Source organism: Danio rerio, chromosome 5, assembly GCF_049306965.1.
Source record: "Danio rerio strain Tuebingen ecotype United States chromosome 5, GRCz12tu, whole genome shotgun sequence".
In the NCBI taxonomy this organism is placed as follows: Eukaryota; Metazoa; Chordata; class Actinopteri; order Cypriniformes; family Danionidae; genus Danio; species Danio rerio.
In genome coordinates, this window is record NC_133180.1 from 33,938,597 (window position 1) to 33,960,736 (window position 22,140).

Below are 22,140 nucleotides of genomic sequence, written 5' to 3' on the forward strand. Positions count from 1 at the left end.
ACTTTTACTGAGGCATTAGGACTCAAAGGTTGGCCTCACTAACACCACTTCCAACAGCAACCTAGTTTTCCCATGTGGTCTCCCATCCAGGTACTGACCAGGCTCAGCCCTGCTTAGCTTCAGTGAGTAAATGGTCTTGGGCTGCAGGGTGATATGGCTGTGGCATATTTGCATATTAACATATTTCCCAAATTAAACACGCACTCACAGACAGGCAAACAAAGCGATTTTTACAGATTTTTTGGCATTCAAAAGGGTTCCTTGTGCTTCATATGATTACAGTTAAACCACTGAAGTCACATGAAATGTTGTGATGTGGAAGTTATGACAAAGGGCCCTATCACACCAGGCACAATAAGGTGCAAGACCTGTTTGGCGCAATTTGCTGCTATTTTAATTTAGTAAATTAATTTGCGCCACTTTGTGGACTTGTATGTGTACTTGTCTAGAAAGGAGGTGTGTTAAGGTGCATTGTTTGCACGTTGCTTTTTTGAGGAACTAAAATAGACTGTGCCAACTGAAAGCTGCTCTAAAGTCCAGCGCAGAGCACCTTAAGCACGTTGCCTACACATTGCTTAATACACACAGAATGTACAGCAATATGCAAATATCTTAGCAAATGAAAAAGAATTAAAGGATTAAAATTGCTACAAAAATTATTATTTTCTACATCAATATAAAAACCACTGCCTCAATGCCTTCTTCATCTCAGGGGGCTTTTTCAGTTTATTCAGGACAATTTGCTTTTGTATAATGTTATTATTAGTATAAGTATTATTGATTATATGCATGTTTAAATTTCTTTTAATAAAAACAAGCTCAGATTTGTTTTTTGACCACACTTACTATCCTTTTATTCATTTCTTTTATTCATTTGTAGAAATTAGAACTGATTTTAGAAATAGTTTTAAAACAAATCCTGGCTCTTAACAAATGAAATTTAAATATGTAGGCTAATGTATGTCTTCAGTGGAGTCCTTACAACACCCTTTTGTTATCCACGAAAGTAAAGGAGTAAAGTAAAGAGTAGAATTAAAGTAAAGAGGGTGAATCAAGGAGGTGTTCAGTTTTTCCACTTACAAAGTCTGCCATGTAAATAGCAAGTGGGCCATGGTGTGACACAACTGAAGGGGAGGGCTAGACTCTGATTGGTTTAATGCACGTTGTGCTCAAAACACACCCATAACTCATTAAGAGAATAAGCATAAACCTGTTAGCCTATGCACCGTGGCGCATACCCCTTTTTTCGTTCTTAAAATAGCAAAGGTGGATTTGGACTTAATACTTTTGCACCATGCGATTTAAACTTTGAGCCTAGATGGTTTAAATAGAGCTGAAACAGTTTGTTCATAGTTTGCACATATATGTATGCATATATATTATTATTATTATTTTTTTTCACTTGCTGTAGCAGTGGAAACTAAAATGATATATTAATTTCTACAGGAATTCCTCCTACGAAGTACCATTATGTGGATGATCTGGTTGTGATCCTTCCTCAAAATGTGTGGGAATATCTCTACAACAGGTGAGTCATACATAGCAATGCACAAAATTGACCTTTTGGACGTCCTCAACATTTATTACCTTCTAGAACATGGGATGATACTTAAACATTTGATCTTGTCAAGTCAACAAAACCAATGCTGAACTAAAAAAAATGTGAATGGTTTTCTGCCTGATGTCATGTGCGAGGAACTCCTCTTGCCGTGCAATATAAACAATGTTGAGTTATGTGTTTGCTCTTTTCACTGGCCATACTTGTGTAATTCCTCATGTTTTGAAATATTTTTCACAGGTTTGGAGGTGGCCCGGCTGTGAATCACTTATATGTGTGTGCAATTTGCCAAGTGGAGATCGAGACCTTAGCCAAACGACGGAAACTGGAGATAGACACCTTCATTAAGGTGAACAAATGACCATTACAGAATTACAGAACTCCTGTCTGTGAGTGTGATGTTTAAAATAGGAAGTGGCATTCATGAACAGCCAAATGCCTCAGACTTTAACATGTCGCCTTGTTTTTGAGCATCAAAATTATATTGTGAGAACACACTACATGGGTTTAACTGCTGTCTTGGCCTAAAGGATGATTTATACTTTTGCCTGGGTCTGCAGCGAGACCTTCCATTGACTGCCGTGAGTTTTGCCTCGAGGCTTTCATGCTTGATGCTATTGCCATTGTACTATTTTTTAATAACAACAGGGGAGGGACTTGGAATAACTGCCCTGACGACAGTGGCGAAAAAATAGTCAGGGATTGGAGTTGTTAAATGAATTAATTGTATATAAAATGAAATTGTTTTCAGTAACTTAAATAAAATTATTAGTAAATTAGTAACTTGTGCTGCATTTTATACATCCAAGCTAACTGCTTAATTAATGCAAAACCTTTGCACAATAAATATAAAAATAATTTACTTAAAAAATCTTGGGCAACCTGTGCACAAAATACATGCATTGTTTCTCTTTAAAGCTTCAAAAGAAGTTGTTTTGGATTTCTAAATATTCGCATATTCACACAAGTTGGCCAGACTCAGCTATAAGTGGTTCATCTTTGAATGTGGAGCCGTGTGCGAAGTTACGAAAAATGTTGCACATACCAAGTGCCAAAATGATGTTGTGCGCACTCAAAGTCAACTTCAGCCAACACTGTGATGGTGTCACATTGCACCCAATCGATGCCATGTGCACCCAATCGAATTTGCGGACACATCGTATATAAACCAGCATTTAGTCCTGCATAAAATTTACTTTTAGTATTAATCATATTTATTGAACCTTTTTCCTGTTTTTGTTTGATCAAGTTTTATTCAACGATATCTCAAATTAGTTGTTAGTAAACAAAAACTAGTCACTTTTTTTAGTTCTACATAATAGAATTGCTTTACTCAAAATAATGATTGTGACAATTGTTATTTCAACTTGTTTTATTTATAATTTCAGCCAATTATAACGCTTTCACCTTTGAGCAAAAATTAAGAGAATGCCAATTTTTTCAAAAACAGTACAGTCAATATCCATTTTCTATTAGGGCATACGCACACTATCTACAGTTGCCTTTAATCGGGCCGAAGCACGTTTGTCCCTCCTCCCGTCTCCCCTGACGGCCCGCACTCACATTAAATTCGGGCCTGGGCACGCTTGCATCATCGATGATGCGCTGTTCAGAAGTGCTCTTGCTCAGCACAGTGGAGATTTCTTAAGTTATATTGTTTTAGTTGTTTGGGATGCAGTGAAACACAGTCAAATATTTTGCCGAACAGATCCGCCACTTTTGACGCTCATAAATAATCATGAAGTCCTCGTGCTGCAGGAATTAGGAGGTTTGCTGAAAGTGCAGCTGTGGTGCAGTGAGGGGTTTGCGTCTTTAATAAACTCCGACAGTTTGCATTCATTGAAGAGTAAGAATGATTAATAAACACATCTCATGTCTCGTCTTCAGTTTCGGGCTCGGGCGCACTTTACACTCACACTACAAGCCATATTCTACTAGCTGCCATATTGCAGAGATTAAAGGATAAGCTTACCCTTTTAATTCTCACCCTCACGTTGTTCTATAGTCCTTTGTTCAATTTCAGAACACAAATTAAGACATTTTATATGAAATCCGAGAGCCTCATCCTTCATATATAGCAATGGTTTTGAGATGTTCAGAAAAGGAACCCAAAACATAGGGAAAGCAGTCTATGCGACGTCAAGGGTTAAACTGTAATCATACAAAGCTCCAAGAACAGTTCTGTACACCAAAAAATACTGTAAATACAACTTTGTTCACCTATATTTTCTCTTACATGTCAGGTCAGGGTGCACATTCATTGCAATATGATGCTTGAATGTCACACTGCTGACAATAGCCTTAGTAATGCCTGTAGTAAGTGCCCTGACCTGATGCAGGAGAGAAGATACAGGCGAACAAAGTTGTTTTAACATTTTTATTTGGTATTTGAAATAAATAAAGTGTTCTTGGAGCTTCATATGATTACAGTCTAACCATTAAAGTCAAAAAGAATGTTTTGAAAATGTTTTTGGTTCCTATTCTTAACATCTATTCTTCCATCTGCTGTCTATGGAAGGTTAGAGAGGTCAAGGCTTTCATCTAAAATATCTTCATTCGTCTCCGGTAATTACCATAAAAGTAGGGTGCAACTAATGATAGAATTTATATTTTTGAATGAACTAATCCTTTAAGTTAAACACCCTATCCTTTGATGAAAAAAGCTAATTTGAGGGGATTTAAACCCAATGCATCTGGCATCAGCATTTAGTCTTCTCTCTTTGACAAAACAAAGGAACGTTTATTTTAAGAAACATTCATTTTAGCCTTGTCTTTTTTGTCAACAATATTAAATTCCCATTTAATAATAATGATTTAACCGTGAAAAAAATATATCGATACATATTTTTCACCATATAATCAGTTGAACAAAATGAACAGCACTTCTAAGTTATTTACTCAGATCCACAGCATTTTTAAATAACCAACTGGAAACCTCACTTGGCAGGAGCATAATGTTCTTGGAAGTGTCTGCTGCTTGTAAAGCCAGAGAACTGATGAAACACAGACTGCATACTTTACTGATCAGGAGTGTGATCTGCACTGGAATCTTATCAGGGTGCAGTATCTGATAGGTGCATCACTAACATTAAAAACACACGGTGTAAAGCTCTGAAGATATGTGAAGATCCTGTTTGTAGTTCAACATGTTTGAAAGCGACATATAAACATGAAATACAGCATTTAACTGTAGTAAATATAACACAGTAAAGTACTAATGCTCAGAGTGTTTAAAGGAGTTTAAAGTTGATAATGATTATCTCCCTCTTTCTGTTTTCTCTCTCCATCTATAGTTAAATAAGGAGTTTCAGGCTGAAGAAGCTCCTACCGTCATCCTTTGTATAAGCATGCAGTGGTTCAGAGAATGGGAGAACTTTGTCAAGGGCAAAGACAATGGTACACACTCATGCAAACTCGTATACTGTAGTAACATGCATGTTAACAAACATGGATTGCTACTCATTTATGTTATTCGAGATAATATGCAGCAAAATTAAGAAAGCCAGGTCTTTGGTGTTTAGTTCACTGTTCTGAGGGAGGATTTTAAATGTTTGTTTATATTGTTAAATCATTTGGACTTTATAGTATATTTATAGTATGACAGTTTATCATACTATAAACATTTATAGTGTGATAGTTTGTAGTATTATAGTTTAATATATGAACAAATGTCAGTATGTAATCATTATCTGTAATCAAAAACATTATCATGTCTTACTCCTTACAATGCCACAACTTTTTCTGACAACATGTAAACCAGTATGATGGGTGAGAAATATGGTTCTCCAATGACTGATTGAATTTCAGTGCTCTCTTCTAACTTTTCTCTCATGAGTCCATCACAGCAAGTAGCAAATGACAACAACCCAGTCTATTCCTGAATTACTAAATTAAACCTTACTTTAATTCGTTTGCATGATGGATGCATTTATAATACACAAGAAAAAGAGAGTTTCATGCTGCATTTAAAGGCATAGTTTAGTTATATGTTATAATCCTGTCATCCTTTACTAATTCTTATTTATTTGGTTTTGGTCTCTATTGGTATTTATTATATGGATAAAAAAGTTTAATTTTTAAAAATGTATTTTTTGCTGTTTTGAAGTTAAATGGAGTGAATGTGAGTATAGGATACAATTTAGATTTATAGTGCCACTATTATACTGTTTTAAAGGGTCCTATTTGTGTTTTAGACTCCTAAAATAGGTTTATATAAGAGAGGCTCATTTCTGTTCTTTTTTCCAACCGACAACCGCTGCTCTTTAACCGAATATTAACCGTTAACTGGTCAGATTAATATTAAATTATTATTTAACAAAAAAAATAAATAATAATAATTGACGTGTCTATTTTGTGTCTGACACATTAAATATTGCATTTTAAAATACTGATTTATTTTAACGTGCAAACATATTAACCACAGGACATATTAACAACAGAACATCTTCACACACCTGCAGTGTTTCCAACAGCAGAAAAAAACAAACCAAATAAAATAAAAAAATTAGGCCTGCCCTAGATATTTTTCACATAAATTACAAATTAAGATTACAAAACGAAAACACTGACTAAATCCTTTTTAAGAACCAGCATAGGTTATTTCTTTCCCATTATGTTTTTTTTCTTCCATCAAATACAAATAGCAGGCAACCTCAAATCGATCACTCAACGGAAAATATGCATTTAAATAATGCTCCCCTGTTATAATTATATCACAAACCTCTGTCAACTTTTTAAATAGAAGTCATTACTTTAAAGATTATGTCTTGAGCGTCTATTTTTTTCCTCTCACTCGCTGCATGTGAAGACAGACAATGACAAGGCTCAAATGTGGACTTTTAGTAAAGTATAGGCTACTATAGCATATAGCAATTTTGTTGTTTACTTATGTTATTACATTAATTGCATACATATTTTATAAGCTATAAAATGAAAGCCTCAATTTTGTGCGGAGTTATCATTATGCACAAATCAAGAAAATATTCGGATTTGTTTGATTCATAGATTATGTAAGCTATAGATTATGTAATATAAAAAATGATATTTTATAAGCAATGTTAAAAACTGCAATTTTCCAAGAGGAAAAAAGGTTTGTTTGTTGGTTGTACACTAAATCCTCACAACTATAGCCTATTTGCTTTGTTTATGAGCAGGCTGGAGCGCGCTCTTATGGAGAGAAAATCTAGATGCTCCAACTTGTGGACAGCTTGTTTCCAAAGCAGCGTACATTTCATAAAGTTTTGTTTTGCGGCTTTTTGCTCCAATTGTGTAAATGAACATAGATGTTTATGAGGCGGATCCAGGACAGAGGCAATCAGCATCAGCACGGATTTGGCATCAACTCGTCTGTGTCAAACTGTGACCAGCAATATTCTTCTTTCATTTTGCTTCATTGGCAAAATAAAATGTCTGTAGGCACTTGTGGTTGCACGTGTTACAGTACCGCCAGTTAACAAATATGTGTTTCACATTTATACAGCCAATAAAAAAAAAAAATAAAAAAAAAAAATATTTTTAATCGCTTAGCTGATACCAGTAATTGGTTAAAAACGCACCTTTTCGGATAATGGTAAATCAGTTATTATGAGCATCCCTAGTTTAAATTGGAAAAAAAAAGTACATTATTAAAAAGTAATAAAATACATTTAAAAATAAACCATAACAATATCCTAGTACAGTTTTTTAAATATCTTTTTTTTTAACTGTATTAGCTTGAGAGAACGTCTTTTTCCTTCAGATGTGCCTTTGAAAACAGCCCTTTCTCAAAACGTCAACAAAACAAACTCTACCAGGCCTCATTTATAAGTACAGAGTTTGAGGATCAAATTAGAAAATGTCCATGGAGAGCGAATGAGAGCCATAGGCTGACTTCATAATGACTGGTTACAAATGTATGTAGGTTTGTGCTGAAGGAAAGACTGGAATTACTGATGACTTATTTCAGTCTGTTCAGAATCAGTTCTTTCCTTCAGGAGAAGAGAATTCCGTTTCTGACATACTTTGATCTATATGGAAGATCACAAACCTTTTATGTTCACAAACATCTACATTACAAAGCATAAAAACACCATAACAGGGGAATTTAAGTTGTATATACATACATAAAGTCCATGTTACTTTAGATGATGCATATCAATTATGTCTAATTTTGCAGTACTTTCCAAAGATTACAAACTCTGTGGCTCTGAAACGCATTCAAACACCACTCTCTGTTTGTTTGAGAATCTTGACCAATCTGACACGGCAGCATTGACTCAACCAATTGCGGGATTTCTGTCAGCTTTGCCAAGACCACCCTCTGTATTTTCAAGGGAGTGTTTGCTTATTCACTTTAAAGGTCATAATTTTTTTCTTCCCTGCATCTCTCCCTTATTGCTCTCTCTCTCTCTCTCTCTCTCTCTCTCTCTCTCTCTCTCTCTCTCTCTCACTGTATCTCTCTCTCTTTCTTTCATATACTGCTGGTTTAGAGCCACCAGGCCCCATTGACAACAGCAAGATTGCAGTAATGAAAGGCGGTCATATCCAGCTTAAACAAGGTCAGGACTGTATGTGTGCGTGTGCCTCTCTGCTAATTGACATGTCTGTGACTAATCATTTGTCAAAACTTTCTCTGACTCACTTGAGTGTTATTCATTATCTGTGGATGGGTTTTCAGGAGCAGACTATGGGCAGATATCTGAAGAAACGTGGCAGTACTTGTTAAGTATTTATGGCGGTGGGCCAGAGATTGCAGTGCGGCAAACCATCAGCCCCCCAGACACTGACACACACGGGGAGAGGAAAATAGAGGCAGAGACCAGAGCCCTCTGAAAGGTAAGAATCGTAAACACATACAGCGATCCTAAACTAGGGCTGTGCGATATGGGCAAAAGAAACCTACCACGATTTTCTTGAACAATTCTGCGATTTCGATTTACGATTTTGACACAAACAGATGTTTTACAGTGTGAATCTGAAACATATTTCCAAAGGAATGCAAATCAGACTATCGAGTGTGCGTGTGTGCCGTCCAACACAAGTAGGCTCTAATGTTCTGTTTGACCACATGTCAGAAGTAGTTGTGTGTACTTTTGTACGTGTCCACAGAGGCATAGATCATAGAACTCTTTGTGTGGCTGTCATAAAATAGTTTTTCACATATCGCGTCTTTTGCGCGTACAAGTTCGTTACTTCCAATGAAGGCACGTGGCATGCACATGAAGCACACATGTATTCCATGTGCACCCAGTTGAAAACATGAATACTTTCAGAATGCTGCTAGCGCACCATGAGTCACGTAACAAAAACTGAGCGATCAACTTTGAACTTTATATATAATATACACATTCTGTTTGTCTAATTACTTCAGACAATCACAGCACACCCAAACACTGCAGTGCTTTTAATTCTCTCCATAAATAAAACTTGTATCAGAACTGCAGCAATGTTTTGTTAGTTTGTCATCTTCTGGGACAACAGTTGATGGGCACCGAACAACGACAAAGGAGCACAAGCACAAAGCATGTTACTGACAGCTCTAACAAGTGAAATGATTCGGCAATACATAAGCCTTCCTCTATCCAAAGTATTCCCAGACCGTAGATCTTGACTTTTTTTGGGCAACAAGTCCTCCTCTGCTGAACTCATCCCTGTTTATGCAGGCTATTTGTCAGTCTCCTGTTCTTGTGCTCTATTTAGGTGTGCTGCGTTATGATTGGTTTAAATAGTATACAGTGGGGAAATTGTGCTGTATGGCGATTTAGAAATCGCATATGATCAAATAGCAATTTCAATACGATTTCAATTAATCGCACAGCCCTACCTTAAACAATTATTTGAACCACCAAGCCATGCTTAATATTGAGTGCTACTATTCAAAATCTAAATTTAAAGTGACAGTGAAGGCATTAATATTGTTACAAACTATTTCTATTCAAAATAACATTCTATTTCTGAAAAAAGAAAGGTTTTTAGGGTTTCAAAAGATATCATGCCGTACTGCTTCTTTCAACAAAAGCAATACTTTCTTAAGCATTAATTTAACATTTTATAATTATTTGAATTATTGGTAAAGAATAATAATAAAAAAAAAACATTTTTTAAATTCTAAAATCAAATTTTAAAATAAAATTTTTAATTTTAAAGCAAAATAAAATAAATCGCACAAAAAAGATTTTCAAAAACTTTTTACTTTTTCAGTACTTCTCCTTCCCCAAAGGTTATGTAACACAGTAAAAGTGATGACGCATATAACACTTGTGTGAACTTGAGGAAACCCTTTATACAGCCTCTGATCTGAAAAAAAGAAGTTTATTTAGTTCTGAGTAAAGCTGTAGCATCATTAATACCAGACATGTTTCGTCACCGTATGGTACAGACTGGTATGGTCCAGACAGGCCGATTAATTACATATTTTATGCAATACTATTGTGTCTGTGTTATGGTGGATCTTCAATGAGGGAAGCTTTGCTATTTTTTATTTTTTATTTTTTTTAAAGTAATATTATAGTTTTGCCGTCTAAAACATGCTGTGACTTATTTTCCAAAGATACTTGGGTAGCATGCTAAACCTTTTAATTTGCTTTTTAATTTAATTTTAAGTCTTTGCCATTTCAGTTTCACTTCATGTTTAGGACTTAAATAACTATAATAGTGTTTTTATTGTAGTGTTTATAAAATATAAAGTACATATATAATTTTACTCTTTCTTCATAACATTTTGTTAATTATAATTCCATATCATTAGCGATCTTTTCATATCATTTTGCTCTTTCATTTTATATTTAAATTGATATTTTTTAACCCCCTTTGGATTTTTTTCTTTTTTAAATGTTTTTCAAATTATGTTTAACAAAGCAAGGAATTTTTCACAGTATGTCTGATAATATTTTTCTACTGGAAAAAGTCTTATTTGTTTAATTTCAGCTAAGCTATATATTTTTTTCTGATAGTCTACAGAACAAACTATTGTTATACAATAACTTGCCTAATTACCCTACCCTGCCTAGTTAACTTAATTAACCTAGTTAAGCCTTTAAATGTCACTTTAAGCTGTATAGAAGTGTCTTGAAAAATATCTAGTAAAATATTATTGACTGTCATCATGGCAAAGATAAAATAAATCAGTTATTAGAAATGTGTTAGTAAAACTATTATGTCTAGAAATGTGTTGAAATGTGTTGAAAAATCTTCTCTCCGTTAAACAGAAATTGGGGAAAAAAATAAACGGGGGTTAATGTCTAACCTGACAAAACAGGTGATTTTGCTGACATTTTAAAAATGACAAGGCTGAACGGCATGAAATGCTATCAGTCTACAGAGATTTCCCAGTTTTTCTCTGTTGCAATTGGCATATCACAATAACTAACCCAGAAAGAGCCAAAGCAAAGCAAACACTACAAGTTGCTGTGGTATAAATGCAGCACTACAAAATTCAAAAGCGAGAGAGAGTGACTTAGAATGTCACTTACCTGATTTATAATGATTTGTTCAGATGAAACTTTGAGTAAACGCTGAGTTTTTCTCCCTCTAAGGACTTATTATGAAGTCTTTCACCATCTTGTGGCGGAACACCACTTTCTTTGTTCTGCTTATACATGGCAGCCGATGCACTGAATCTCCGAAATTGTAAATATTTTAAAATAGACCCTATCCTTATAAATAAACTGCATAGTTGCAATCTAAACCACTACGTTCTAGACTAATAAAGACTCAAAAGTACATTATGTTGTCCAACAGCTGCAATATTTGTCAAACTGTAGAGTATCCTCTGCCTGTCGCTGTATGTGGGCGGAGTAATACACAAGGGTGAAGAGGCTGTAAGGGTGTTGATATTACTTTAATATCTCAAGGCTGTCAGCTAATCAGATTCGAGAACCAGACAGAACTGCGAAAAAAAACATACAGTAATTATCAACTTTTTCCCCTTTTAAAACACTTTAATTAATTTTTCCTTAATTAAAGAAAAAAATTGCAAAATTCATTTGACCTTTTGTGTTTGTTTTCTGCAGGTAATGAATACTCACATGCGGATGGATGACCGTCATGCACTGCGCTTACATTTCTGTGTCACAAGCACTTTGTGAGCATTTCTGTGGATGTGCTGTCTGTGACTGACAGAGTCCTCCTAGTGTAGGAAAGGGTCTTATTTATTAAGTGAGTAAATCTATTATCAGGCACGCACATAAAGCATATTTACCGCTCATGAACAAGCTTCATTCCTGTGCTCTGGTGAACTGCTTGTTTCTGTTGTCAGTGGGACGAAAGGCAGTAACGTTACGTCAGCCTTTCTTAGTAGTGCAGAGGTAAACATTCAGATGTATGTAGAGCTCCTCGCTGATTCTGCCAAGGCAAAACAAGGCTTGAACTTAGTATCTGCATGTTCAGAGAAGCTTCCCTTGCTCTACATCATCATAATTCACACTTTGAATTTGAAGAAATCAAGCATGTTGACACTGAGGTTTTTAGCAAATGAATGAAAGAAACATAATAAGGTGAAGGCTTGAAGGGATAGTTCATCCAAAAATTGAGCCTCCGCTTATTTCAAACCTGTTTGAGTTTTTTCTCTTTGGACACAGCGGAAGATTTTGTAGAGTTTAAAATATTACCATTGACATCCATAGTTTTTTCCTACTATGGAAGACAATAGGTACCAGTTTCAAACATTCTTCGAAATTTCTTCTTTTGTCTTAGACAGAAAAAAAGAAACTCCTTTAGGGATTTGAATCCCTTGTTCATTTTTAGGTAAACTATCCCTTCAAACCGGTTAGCACTATTTCACAGCAAAGTGAGTTCTGTTTACGTTCCAACTCACTTCCTACCTCCATGATCCATGAAAACAATTTCCGTCACTACTAAACAATCAAGCGTTCATGTTCTTGCAAGCCACCGCATCATTTATGAGAAGCAACAGCTTTGATGATGGCTGTTTCAACACTTTGGCTTTTGAAATTAAGAGTTCAGGCAATAAAGTGATTCATTTTAAGCAGCAACAGGATGTGATGTCATAAGGTGACATTGCCTTTTCATGCTGAAGGTGAAAGTTTCTTCAATTCGAAATCTTCCTGAATTACAAATCTACTGTGAAACTACTGAAATTTAACTGTAACGATAGCCCCCTTCTCGCATACAGACCTTTCCGGAGAATTCCCGCCGATTTTTCGGGAAGGTCTGTATGTGTGAACAGGCCCATTGATTACGCAATTATACGATTGTTACATTAAAAGCTCAGGATGTGCTTTATTCAGTCATTAATATTGTGTTTCGTGTTAATGCACTTTAAAATCCTCTGTTTTGAAATCAAAGGAAGTGGATTCCCCATCAGAGTGATGCAGGGTTGCGTAAGTGAAAATATTTGACTTATTCAGTATTAAATGGTGACATTTTTTGCAGTTTCCTCAGACTGGCTGATCAAAATCGATTACTCAAATGCTTAATGTGCGTTGATTATATATGTTACAATGTTTTAATAAGGCGGCACTGCAGCCCCGTATGAAACCATCTAAGTACTTTTATGGGAACGTGCAATGAGGCGTCTCGGATGTGAATGCTTATAGAAAGCTGTTGTGCTATAGTTGAACTTTGACATGTTCTTTGTACATAATAAAAGGTAACCGATTTTATTTATGAATGTCTTCTTTTCTCATAAGCAAAATGTCAGAATTGTGAATAGGACAACATGGTCTGTTACATATTTTATTGCAGGAACTTAATCTTCCGAGGTAAATGTCTTTTTAACTGAAGTGATTTCAATATTAATATCTGTCTGATTTGATGAATAGAAATAAAGCCTGTTCTTTCTCCACAGTGTTTGATTCTTTTTTTTCTTTCTTTTTGTGGTCGTGTGGTTTAGAATTGTCTTCCTCTTCAGTGAGTGATGTCTGTGATGGGGATTACTCTCTCGTGACTGGCTTGATCCAGACATATACCTCATATCCGTTTTGCGTAACCCATGCCCACACTTGTTACCAATGAAAAGGAAGTGAATTCAGAATTCCAAGGGGTAGTTTCTTAACCGGTCTTATTTTAGGTGACCAAGGCTCTTTTTATTAAGATGTATATAACATCTGAAAGCTGAATAAACGTGCTTCCCATCAATGTAATAATTGTTTGAATAGGGCATCATCTTGCAAGTGTAAGGTCCAGCCAATTAGTCCAATGACGGTGTCTACTGGTGTATGAAGGTTCACTGCCTGTTCGATATTTCAAGTGCACAATGTTGATTTACTTCAAACTGAACTCATATCTGACTCCAATTTGAATATGAGGTGGTTTATAATATTAATATATTTATCTTTCGTTTTATATAACTCCAGTCACAAAACATTTAGATGATTATATCAATATATAATTTTGATGAATTTTTGAACTTTTTGTGTTCACTCGTAACTATTATTTGTTTATTCGGGTGCTCATGTCGCTCAGAGGAATCCCCCCGGCCAATGGCGTCCCTTACAGTCACAGTCTTGTCAGTCTTGAAGTATTTTTGGTATCTCAAAACTTACATAAGATACAACAATAATAGAAAAATCTAAGTATAAAAAAATATTCAATTTTTCCTAATTTAGTTATTAGCAAATTGATATTTATAATAGGAAATTTACATAATATCTTCATGAAAGACTACTTTCCAATTTTTACTTTACTTATCTACTTAGCTTTACTAACGTTTTAACATAAAAGGAAGTTAATTTTGACTTGTAAAATGAATTTTGTCTATTCCCAGAACATGTATGATTATACTGTATTAATTAATTGAACTATATTGGCAATATCTCAATAGTTAATCATGTGCTATTTACACAGTGCTCAGCATATATAAGTATACCCCTCAAATCTCTCATTTAAATTAATATTTTAATAGGAAGCTATACAATATTATCTTTGTGCAAATCTGGAGCTTATCTAAAAAAATAACTTGCAATATTGGTTCAAAAATGAGCAGCCCAAATTCATTTTAATGGTCAAAATATTAAATACAAATTTTCAAAAATAGCAAAAATCAAGAGAAACAAAAATATATATATACAATTTTGTTGAAATGTTTTTGCAATATTTTGCATGAATTTAAATGTATTATCTTTTTCCATTTTTAAATATGTTATGTGACTAAAATTTTATTTAAATAAATATATCTGTTAAATAAATCTGTTTTGTTTAAATTCACCAATATATATTACCCATATTCACTGAGAAATGGATCAAAATATTAATTTGCAAAATACTCAACTAAGCTGAAACTACTATAATAAACTCTATATAATATACTCTTATAATTTGTAATTGGCTTTTAGTTTAGTATTTTACTTCAGCATTTATTTTAGATTTTTATTTTTGAAGATTTTTGTATTTTTAGCTGTTATTGGCATTTTAGTTTTCATTTTTATATTAAAAATTTGCGAAGTGCACATTTTTATGTTCATATCAATTGTCCATGTATTTTTAGATTCATATCAAAGATTTTCAGTTTTTTTTTTGTTATTTTGTTGTATTTGTTCTTTCTTTTTATCATTTCTTGTACCAATTCTGTTTTCATTTGTGATTTTAATTTTTAATTTTTTTAATTTTTAGATTTTCTATTTATATATCAGTTTTCTTTTCAATTTTAGAATTAGTAATTGTGTAACATACTGTTTATTGCGTTTTTAGCTATTAATGAAATTATTTCGTTCCCATTTTTAATTTTGATATGCTTGTCATTTCTATTTTTTTATATTTCAGTGTAGCTTATTTTATAGCTTGTGATTTTTGATTAACATATAACACTTTTTATGTGTATGTTTTATCTTCCATGTTTTATAAAGAAAGTTACAAATATAAGTTGTGGTTGAGCTGCTTGAATGCATCCATCACTTAGGAATACAAACGGCATCTTTAAAATTTCAAGCATCCATTTTTATATCTCGCCGCGGGCCATGCAGCTTTCAGCATGAGCATCTTGTCCTCACAGTTACCTTAATGCATCTTGTTGATCTTCATCAGCGCTTCATCCCCACGTGTCCTCAAAACCCCCACCCTTCATCTCGTTTCCAGCCCCTCTTTGTCCTCGCAGCCCCGGCAACATTCCTCCAGCAGCTTCCCGTAAGCACATCGTCTGACTGGGAAGCTGAATATTTAGATGTCAAAAGCAGAACCCTGTGTCTGAAGAAAAGAGGAGAGGAGGAGGAAAGACCACCCATCCGAGCGCCTGCTGGAGAATCGACTGTCATCATTTTCTTCCCGAAGTGAGTCGTCATTCCTCTTGTTTTTGCGCAAATGCTCCATCTGGCTTTCGTTATGTTAAGGGTCATTTTTGGAAACGGACATGCTTTGTGTATTATGTAAAGAATAACATCTTGCTGGCGTGGTCTGCTGTCTCTAAACATTAGCAAGTTAGCTGAGCTACAGAGGCATCTGTCTGCTTTTTTAACGCTGAAGAGCCTAATTAGGTTAATGTTCGTCAAAATACGTGTAAATGAGTGTATGTGAATTGATTTATGGCTTGGTTGAAAAACATTAGTTGCTTTGTTTAAATGAAACACCTCTGAATTATGGTTATTGAACTGTATTGTATTGTGTTACCAAAAATTAGCGTTACTTTTAAAATATTGATATTTGTTTTATTTCTGATAGCATTTTATTTAAAAGTCGAATAAAAACGAAACCATTTAAAGTTAATTTTCTTGCCAGGAAATGTTTTTAAGAGTAAAAGAAAAATGTGTTGATCCACCAAATATGCTATTTTTATGCAAAAATAAATAGGAAAAATTAAGAAAGAAAAGAAAATAAACACGCACTTTACCCTCCTGACATGATATGGTCAAATCTGACCAATTTACAACTGAAAACACTCATAAATAATGTGTTTTACATTAAATTCCCTCATTATGATATCCTCCGAACTATGCACTTGATTATATAAAAGTGATTATCACCTTTTTTTGTTGAATTTTGAGGATTTTAATCAACTGTATTACAACTTGTGTTACCAGTCAAAAGTGACCGCATAGGAAATAAATGGGTATCCAGACTATATTCAAGAAAACATCACCATACACACCACTCCAACTCACTCACTCACACACATTTCAGACTGAACAATGTCTTTTGTGGGTACACATGTCTTTCCCATGCTTATATGCGAATCCTCCCTATGCCAATTGTAATACATTTCAGTGCCTATTTGTATTTTCACTACAGTTGTTTTATGTCTAATTCTATAAATTTATCTTAAACTACTTTGAGACATTGTTTCCAGCTAAAGAATGTTGAATAAATATTTGGTGGTGAAAAATGCTTTTTGAGCACTTTAACAGCAGTTAAAGAGAGTGGTCAATTTCGAGCTGAACACAATAGGAGGGTTAAATGACAAAAATATATACATATATTAAATGAGCAATTTTCCATACAAAAATACATTTTACTCAAACACATTTTTTTTTACACATAAAAAATAAATTCAAAGAAAAATACTTAAAATCATAATTTTACATTTTAATTGATACATTAATTTGTTTAGTAGATGTATAAACTAATTTGTAAAAAGCTCTTCATGCATTATTATCACTTGCAGATTTATGCTTAAAGTCCTAATTTAAGATGAAAGAATCTTCATAAATTCAGAGATATTTTTATGCAGATGATTTAACAGCTCAGATAGTGCTTGTAAAATGTTTGCTATAAACTTTTTTAAAATTTTTAAATGTTTCATGTTAAATTGTATTATTATGTGCTTTTTAAATAATAAAACATCCCTGTATTTAATTACATTTAATTGCCAATTTACAAAAAATTGCTGTGAAAATTACATACCAACATAATTTAGAGGTAATTTTGTGGTTGCCAAGTAGTAAATCAGCAAACCTAATATGATGTCTCTATAAAAGTGATTCCTTCAGTAATTTCAGACACAAAGGCGGTAGCGAGAGGCGTTAACCATGCGCTCACAGCAGTGTTGTCAACCAGCGCAGCATCACATCAGGCGTGAGGTAATAACCTCATGGCTGTGAGCTGAATTTTTAATGGAGCTTGTTATTAACAGTTCAGCGAGTGCAGAGCTTGTGCTTCCCTTTTGGTCGTCACAGCTTGAGTGCTCGAAATGATCAAAGCAAAATTATTCAGATGTACTCCTATTAACAGATTTATATAACATCCAATGCTGTAATGCAATGAACTGATGAAACCCGTACCCCTGCATTGCTAGATTACAGATTGCATGAGGAAGAAACTAGTTACAGGATGATGTTAGTGACCGTATCAGTTATTACTGGGTAAAACATTTTTTATTAAAATATTACAAAAACACTAGAACATTGTTAAATATTTCCTGCCTTATGTACACTAATCTTGGAAGTGTTGCCCATAAGTTTTAGAAACAACAAATAATAACTTGACTTCTAGTTGATCATTTATTATTAGAAGTTATTAGAAGTGGCATATATGAAAGCCAATGGTCTCTAGATTACGCTTATTTTGCCAAAATATAATATGATCATGCCTTGATTTTTAATGATTTGATTAGGATAGTAAGGTCTGACTTTGTTACTTAACAGAAATGATGTCCAATATAGAATATAAAGTCATGGTGCAGTGGAAAATGAATTAATATTGTGGATGACTCCCATGAGCTTGGATGATTGCATCCATACATCTCTGCAATAACTCAAATAACTTATTAATAAAGTCATCTGGAATGGCAAAGAGAGCGTTCTTGCAGGAATCCCAGAGTTCATCAAGATTCTTTGGGTTCATCTTCAATGCCTCCTCATTCATCTTACCCCAGACATGCTCAATAATGTTCATGTCTGGTGACTGGGCTGGCCAACCCTGGAGCACCTTGATCTTCTTTGCTTTCAGGAACTTTGATGTGGAGGCTGAAGTATGAGAAGGCTATCCTGCTGAAGAACTTGCCTTCTCATTTGGTTTGTAATGTAATAGGCAGCACAAATGTCTTGATACCTCAGGCTCTTGATGTTGCCATGCAGTCTTTAGATCTTTTGCACGCCCCCATATTGAATGAAACCCAAACCATGATTTTCCATCACCAAACTTGACTGATTTCAAAGAGTATTTTGGGTTCATGCGGGTCTTCTGCAGTATTATATATATATATATATATATATATATATATATATATATATATATATATATATATATATATATATATATATATATATATATATATATGTATATATATATATATATATATATATATATATATATTGCTTGCTTGCATCTATGAAATGCTTGTGCATTTTTCTACATACTTATTGTGTATACAGAGTAGAAACATAGCACTGATGTCGTGTTAGTGATGGAGGTTCTGGTTGATCAACTAGTTCATGTTTCATCATGACAGTTCTGACTATTCAGATCAATAAGATCATCAAACTAACTGTTTCAGTCTGTGAGTATGTGATTTTAAAAGAATGATGGTATGGGATTTTTACATTTAAATGTGATTCTAAATGTATATTACAATTGTTTATTAAAGTGTTTTTTTTTTATCTTGGATGAACATAAACCTCCAGAACAAAACAAGGAGTATTTAAAATGGAGCACTTTAAATGTAGACTGAAAAAAATGTCTTGTACATTTTTACAAATAATTAAAAAAAATAATGATGAAAACAAAACATATAATTATTAATGACATCACTTGATAAGGTAATTACAATTTTTGAATTTTAATAATTTAAAAGAATTTATGGGAAAATAACGCTGTATTGTCATATTTGTTTAATTTACAGCTTTAAGAAATATATATATTTTACAATTTAATATTTAGCTAATTTAGCATATAACAATTGACTTCAGTAAATAGACGGTATCATCTAACTGCACATCAGAGCTGGTATTTTGAAATGCTGGTTTCAGTTTAAATGAAACCCAGTGTTTAATTGATCATGGTAAGTGCTAATTATCACCGTTGTTAAGAAGACGCCTTTCTTCCTCCATGTGAGGGTGGTTTAAGTCATGACTGCTTTGTTTTCTTCGTTTTCCAGGCATCCAATTATGGTGTCAAAATTTCACTGTGTTAAATATAATTTTAAAGGCAGTTCATGTTCAATTTACAACTAGGAAACTCATATTCTGATTGCAAATGAAAGCAGCATGAGTCTTATACTCAGGGATCTTGTAAACAGCAGTCTACCTTACTTCTGAAAGTTAATTGAAATGAGATTTTCTCAGACGATGCTACTGATTGTGTTGTGTTTCTTTCCCCAGAGTGCCAATAACACCACCGAGACTTCGGCTACAAAAGCAACAATGATCACAGTCACACCCGGGAGTATCAGCTTCACTTACCTTTAACGAAGCCTAAGAAGGAACTTCATTAGCTTCTGATATTCAATCTGTAGATAATGTGAGTTCAAAGTAAAGTGAAAACTGAGGTGTGGAGCTACATTCTCTGTAGATAAACACAGCTATCTGATAACATATTTCAGTTTTCATCATATTTCTAAGTAACACTAACAGTTCGATTTCTGTTCCGGTATTTGCACTAGGCTTACTGTTGACCTGGTAAATGTGTCACCTTTTCAGGTAGTCCTCAGTCTCTTTGTGGTCAGCAATGCACACGCTACAACGGTTTGACTCATAATACCTCTGCCTTTTCTTGTATCAATGCATCCTTTTTTGCATTTGTGTTGTACTCCACCTTGTAATTGTGACTACCTCCAGGCAAGGCTTTGAACAAAGCATTCCTAGGAAGGATACACTTAAAAAGAGTTGCTTTCTCACGCTCTCTTTTCCATTTCCTGTGGCTTTTCTCATTATTTGCCATCATATGTCATGTCAGAGTGTCTGATGTTTCCCTAGTGACAGCCGGGGCTTGAATGAGTAAATTATGATGGTGTGCTCCTGTTTAGACCTGTTAAAAGGTGACATCATTTAGGCAGTTTTTTTTCTCTGTTTGATAACATTCTGGATATAACGTAAAGCCATGGGTTGTGCCATGTGCACGCAGTTGATGGATTTGTGGTGTTGGTCTAGCTCACAGAGAGGCCAGACATCAATGGACATGTCCTATATGCCGGAGGTCACTCAACAAGACTACCACAGACTGTCAGGTCTCCATTATACTTCCTCTTTCTCTGATGCGGAGGATTGCTGTGATGACATCACAACCACAAGCTCCTCATCCTCTTCTTCGGACTATCTCGGAATTGACTGTTGACCCTTGTTGTGCTTTTAGGTTTTTGTAGGTTCCTCAAATCTTGTGCCAAATTTTTTCCATTGTCTTTGGCTCCCAAGTCATCACTCAATGATACAGAACAATTATTAAGCCATGACTAAATTAAACCAGAGGCTCCTCCAAGTAGGTATCGCTGCAGCCTGGAGACCTCCAAGTGGGAGGGATTACACCGCAAGTGGGTTGGGTGACCTTCAAGTGGGAGGGACTTAAACCACAAGTAGGTTGGGTGTAGGTGGAGTAGATGCTAATAAAACACATCAAGGTTACACACGGTAACACAGCAGGTTACTGTGAGGTTGGATTAAGGGTAAGGGTATGTGTAGAGATTCATTAAGCACAATTTTGGAATCTGCGTCATGTACAAGACATTAAATAAATAAAAACTCCAGATTTGTACAGCTCACTTGGAGCTTGAAAGTCCACCCTTATGGAGCTCAAGTCCCACCCCCTTCTTGGAGCTGGCTTCGACCTCCGTTTATACCCTTCTCGTTTCCTCTGGTCTTGGGTGTTTGAAAATGTTGTGTTATCATCAGGGGCAGAAACTTTATATTGATTTTATATTATATTGATTTTTGTTTGTCTTTTATTAATTTAAACTGGTGTTTTTCTCATTTCTTTTGTCTGTTTTATCTTAATGCAATCTTTACTTTTTGAATTATTTGTTTCCTTAAAATGAATCCACAACTACAAATAATAAAAAAATTAACAAACAAATCTTTACCTTTATCTTTTCCTTTCTATGTATTTTACCATGATTGTAACTTTTACCATATTTTACTATATTAACTTTTACCATATTTTACTATATTTTACCATATTATGTCTTTTGGAGGGAAGCTAGCTATAGGACACTGGGGTTACACTCCTACGCTTTACAAGAAGTGCCATGGGATATTTAATTACCACAGTCAGGACCTCAGCTTAACATCTCATTCGAATGACAGTGCTCGCAGATAGTATAGTGTCCCCATCACTATACTGGGGCATTAGGACACACAAAAACCACAGGGTGAGCACCCCTGCTGGCCTCACATATACAGATATCGGAGAAAAATTTAACTTACTGAATCAATGCAGTGAAAAGGTGAAATAAATGCTTGTATTTATTTTTGTCTCTGCTTTTCCATATTTTGTTAGTAATTACATGCAAGCAATTTAAAGTTCACCGTTCCCGACTGACTCATCCAAGTTGAACACTGAAAGTGTTTGCATTTTCAGTTTCAACAGAAACGGTTAAAACTAACTAACATAAAGAGTAATTATCCAAAGGCAGGACAATTAATAAACCTGGGGGCTAGGGTGGTCAACTAAATTGCATTGACACCCCCTGTCCACCAGCTCCACCCGAGTCAATCAGGACAGCACATTCATCAAAATCTTTAGCTGCAGGCGAATGCAGTCGAGAGCAATTAACTTAATTACAGCACCAC

General features: G+C 34.6%; 1 protein-coding gene and 1 long non-coding RNA gene across 6 annotated transcripts in view; both read left to right on the plus strand.

Moving 5' to 3' along the window:
• The window catches only part of usp20 (ubiquitin specific peptidase 20), a 31,780-nt gene extending 18,438 nt beyond the window's left edge, over nt 1-13,342 (plus strand). For 2 of the 5 annotated variants that reach the window (XR_012405791.1, XR_012405792.1), the window contains 7 exons: nt 1,447-1,528; nt 1,799-1,907; nt 4,852-4,954; nt 8,026-8,094; nt 8,214-8,371; nt 11,548-12,640; nt 12,705-13,342. Coding sequence is in view for 3 of the 5 variants with exons in the window: in XM_073950053.1 (XP_073806154.1) it covers nt 1,447-1,528; nt 1,799-1,907; nt 4,852-4,954; nt 8,026-8,094; nt 8,214-8,368 (518 nt within the window). In the remaining 2 variants the exon portion in view is untranslated. 5 annotated transcript variants of the gene reach the window in all.
• A 2,224-nt stretch (nt 13,343-15,566) lies between these two features.
• On the plus strand, nt 15,567-21,424 carry LOC141385838 (uncharacterized). Its single transcript, XR_012406921.1, has 2 exons — nt 15,567-15,759; nt 19,741-21,424. It is a non-coding gene; the product is annotated as an uncharacterized lncRNA (long non-coding RNA).
• Nucleotides 21,425-22,140: the final 716 nt, after the last annotated feature.